This window comes from Neophocaena asiaeorientalis, unplaced genomic scaffold (genome assembly GCF_003031525.2).
Source record: "Neophocaena asiaeorientalis asiaeorientalis breed wild unplaced genomic scaffold, Neophocaena_asiaeorientalis_V1.1 scaffold242, whole genome shotgun sequence".
Lineage (NCBI taxonomy): Eukaryota > Metazoa > Chordata > Mammalia > Artiodactyla > Phocoenidae > Neophocaena > Neophocaena asiaeorientalis.
In genome coordinates, this window is record NW_020172451.1 from 7,013,425 (window position 1) to 7,016,744 (window position 3,320).

Below are 3,320 nucleotides of genomic sequence, written 5' to 3' on the forward strand. Positions count from 1 at the left end.
CCTCCCGGCGCGAGCCCGGAGGCCCCCCGAGGACTTGCCTGCACTGCTCGACGCCTGCCCCTGGGCCCCGCCGGGCTACGTGCCCCCCGCCGGCCCCACCCCATCGGGCCACTACAAGGCCTGGACGGACGGCCGCCCGGCCCAGCCCGCCCCCCGCGGCCACCTGGCGGCTCATGCCTCCTCAGCGCCGCGGAGGCCCGGCGACGCACCCCGGCGCCAGTTCAGCGTGGAGAAGCTGCCCGAGGCCTTCAGCCCGCATCCCCCTGGCCTTTATGGCCGCGCCAGCCGCGGACCCAGGCACCTGAGCACCAATAGCAAAGCCGAGATCACCGTGTGAAGAAGGGGCCGCCGGTTCTGAGGCACTGCACTGCCAGGAGCCCTCTTCTGCCTGGGGGACTCGCCATGGGCTCGATCGGGGGGCCCAGGCTACCGGAAGGAGGGGTGCTGGCCACGAAGGCCAGCCCTTCTGCCTGCCCACTGGACTGGGAGCCTCGGAGCCTGCAGGGCTCCTGGGCCCACTTGGGTAAAGCCAGTGGTTCTGTCCTGGGGGCCTTAGGGCCCGGGTTCCTTGTGTAAATAAACCCTTTTCTGTGACTCCCAACCCTGAGAATAAAGGAGCCCCAGCTTGGCTCTGCGAGGCACTGATGGCGGAGGCACTGGTCATTGACGGGACAGACGGCAGTGCCGGCAGAGGGCACAGCATGTGCAAGAGCAGAGGACTGCTCCTGAAAGCTGGTGGGCAAGGGTTCTGGGAGCCAGGGAGAAGTAGCTGGAGAGAGTGGTCAGGGCTGAATGCGAGGCTTAATGTCCACACCAGTAGGAGCCACGGGAGAGGGCACAGTTAGGCCCCAGCCATCTTGAGGCTGGGCACAGGGGGGAGGGCTGGTGGGCTCCCGAGGGTCCATGCCCCTTAATGGAGGTGAGCCCCTTCCAGCCGGTCACCTGCTCTACAGCTTGAGGTGGCTGAGCCTGGCTGATCCTCATTGACATTTTCTGGCCCTGGGCCGGCCCCTGGGCTGTTGGCCACTTGGCCAGTCTGGCCCAGGGCCACCCCCCTGATGACTGTGGGCTGTGGGCCGAGTAGACAGCTGGTACTCAAGATGGGGGAGCCTCTTCCCGGTGGCTGCTCTGGGGGAAAACAGGGATGGGGATGCTGGACCCAGAGCCTTGGCAGTGCCCCCACCAGGGTGCTTACCCCACTCATGCTTGGCACTGCCAGCTCTGCCCCTTCCTGCCAGGCAGGTTCCCAGCACCTGGCCATGGCCCAGGGCATTGCCAACAGCCTGCGTGCATCAGGTTCGTCTGTGACAGGCACTGATGGGGAGCTTGAGGGCTGGGTTATGTGTGTGACCCCATTGTGTGACCTCAACAAAGTTTCCCTCGTGTGTATCCTAGGCACACGGTACACTGTTTTAATAACAGTGGCCACCATTTGCTGCTATTTCTTCCATTTAATCCTCACCAAAGCCCAGTGGGTGGGTGGCTTTTCAGAAGAGGAAACTGAGGTCCTGAGACCTAAGTAACTTGCCAAGGTCACCCAACTGACTCCAGTTTAGGACTCTTCCATATTCTGCAACCACTGTGAATCTGGTGGTGGGATGGCAGCAGCAGTCGGTGTGGGGGAGGAGGGAAGGTTGTGTGTTGGCAGAGGGGCCCTTGCTCCCAGGGTACAGGGAGTCTCAGGCCTTCCTCCTGCTGGCTGGGCTGCCCTGAGGCCCCCAAATCCACCAGCTCTTCACCCATAGGAGGGTCCACCTTGCTGTTTCTTCCGTCAGTTGAGGAAATCAAGGCCCAGAAGCCCGCGGGCAGAACAGAGCCCAAAGCCCATGTTCATGCCTGCAGTGAGGACCCCCATGGCTTACAGGGAAGGCAGCCCTCACACCCTCAACCCAGGATGGGGCTGCCCCCGGGACTCTCCTGCAGCCGTACAGATACGGCTGGGGGAGGGGGGTGGGTGCTGAGCCATGGATCCTGCGGAGACTCACAAAAGGACTGGTTTCCTGGGCACGTATCAGCCACCCATAGCCACCCACCCTGGTGACATAGGCCCTGGCTAGGCTATGCTGGGAGGTGGGCGTGACCTCTTGGTTCATTCTCAGTCCCAAAGGCCCTGGACCTACATCCCAGGGGGCCAGGCCTCCACTGAAAACACTGCTGTAATAACTGTGGACAAGGACCAGCTACAGCTGCCAGCCCTGCCCCGGGCTGCTCTGGCCCGTGGGACGGTATGGTCTGCTGTACTGCCCTTCAGAGAACGGAGTGGCTTCGGGAGCTGAAGGGACTTGGCCCATTTCTCAGCTGGGCCAGGTCATGGACCATGCACTTCAGCCCCCAGGCTTATCCTGATGTGGCACTGCTGACCCCGCCTCCCCACAGGGCCCAGCACTCCCCCATCCCAGCCCTCCTTGTGGTCCAGCCCCTCACCAGCCTCACTAGGCCCTCACCATAAACTGGCACTTCACGTGTGCTGTGTCGCTCAAACTGGCCAACAGCCTATGGGGACTTCGTCAAACGCAGGGACTGTCAGCCCCATTCTGCACACATGGAAGTGGAAGCTGAGGTGATGCGTGCGCCCTCCCCACCCCGCCCCACGCAAGGGGACCCAGCTGGCAAGTACAGGAGCTGGACTTGGATGTGACTTGCAGGCCACATCCTCAGAAGCTCACTGCCTCCCGGGAGACGGGGAAACCAAGGTGTGGCCCACCCAATAGGGGAGAGGTTCCTCTCTGAGGGGTGAACACAGAAGGGCTTAGCATCCCAAATCCCAAAAAACCCTGCTGTCCCCTAAACAGCCAGCTCTGTGTCCTGCATACAGTGACCTCTGACCCCAGCAACACCAATACCCCTTTTATCCCAGGTCTGTCCCAGCCCTGGAGTGTGAGCTAGGCAGCCGGCATTGGGAGGAAGGGGCCAGGTGCATGGGCAGGCAAGGAAGGTCCATCAGATTGAAGCCCCCTGGGGCCTCTCAGCAGAGAGGGAATGGCTATCCTCAGCTCTGACCCACTGGAGGCGGAGCCATGCAGTCACCACAGTGGTCGTGCCACAGACCCTCACACGCCTCACGCTGGGTGGTACCAGTCTGTGTTTATTCAATAACCTACATCCAGGACACAGTGAATGATTCCACATCAAGGAAGCCATAGGTGTATCCCCCTGTTCAGTGAAAAAACAACCCCCCCACCCCTAAACGAGAATGAGAAAAGGCACAGTATATACACATGACACAAAGGCTGGCTCACCCAGTGGGCCGGGGCCATAAATTACAGTTTGGGGGGGGTGGGTGGGCAGGAGAGAAAAAGTGGGTGAGGGCCAAGCTGATT

At 61.6% G+C, this 3,320-nt stretch overlaps 1 protein-coding gene across 1 annotated transcript in view; it reads left to right on the plus strand.

The window, feature by feature from the left end:
* Nucleotides 1-645, plus strand: part of SHISA8 (shisa family member 8) — a gene marked incomplete at its 5' end in the record, with an annotated part of 4,930 nt that extends 4,285 nt beyond the window's left edge. Inside the window, one exon of the mRNA XM_024737406.1 lies at nucleotides 1-645. Coding sequence (XP_024593174.1) covers nucleotides 1-337 — 337 coding nt within the window.
* Between the last annotated feature and the right edge of the window lie 2,675 nt (nucleotides 646-3,320).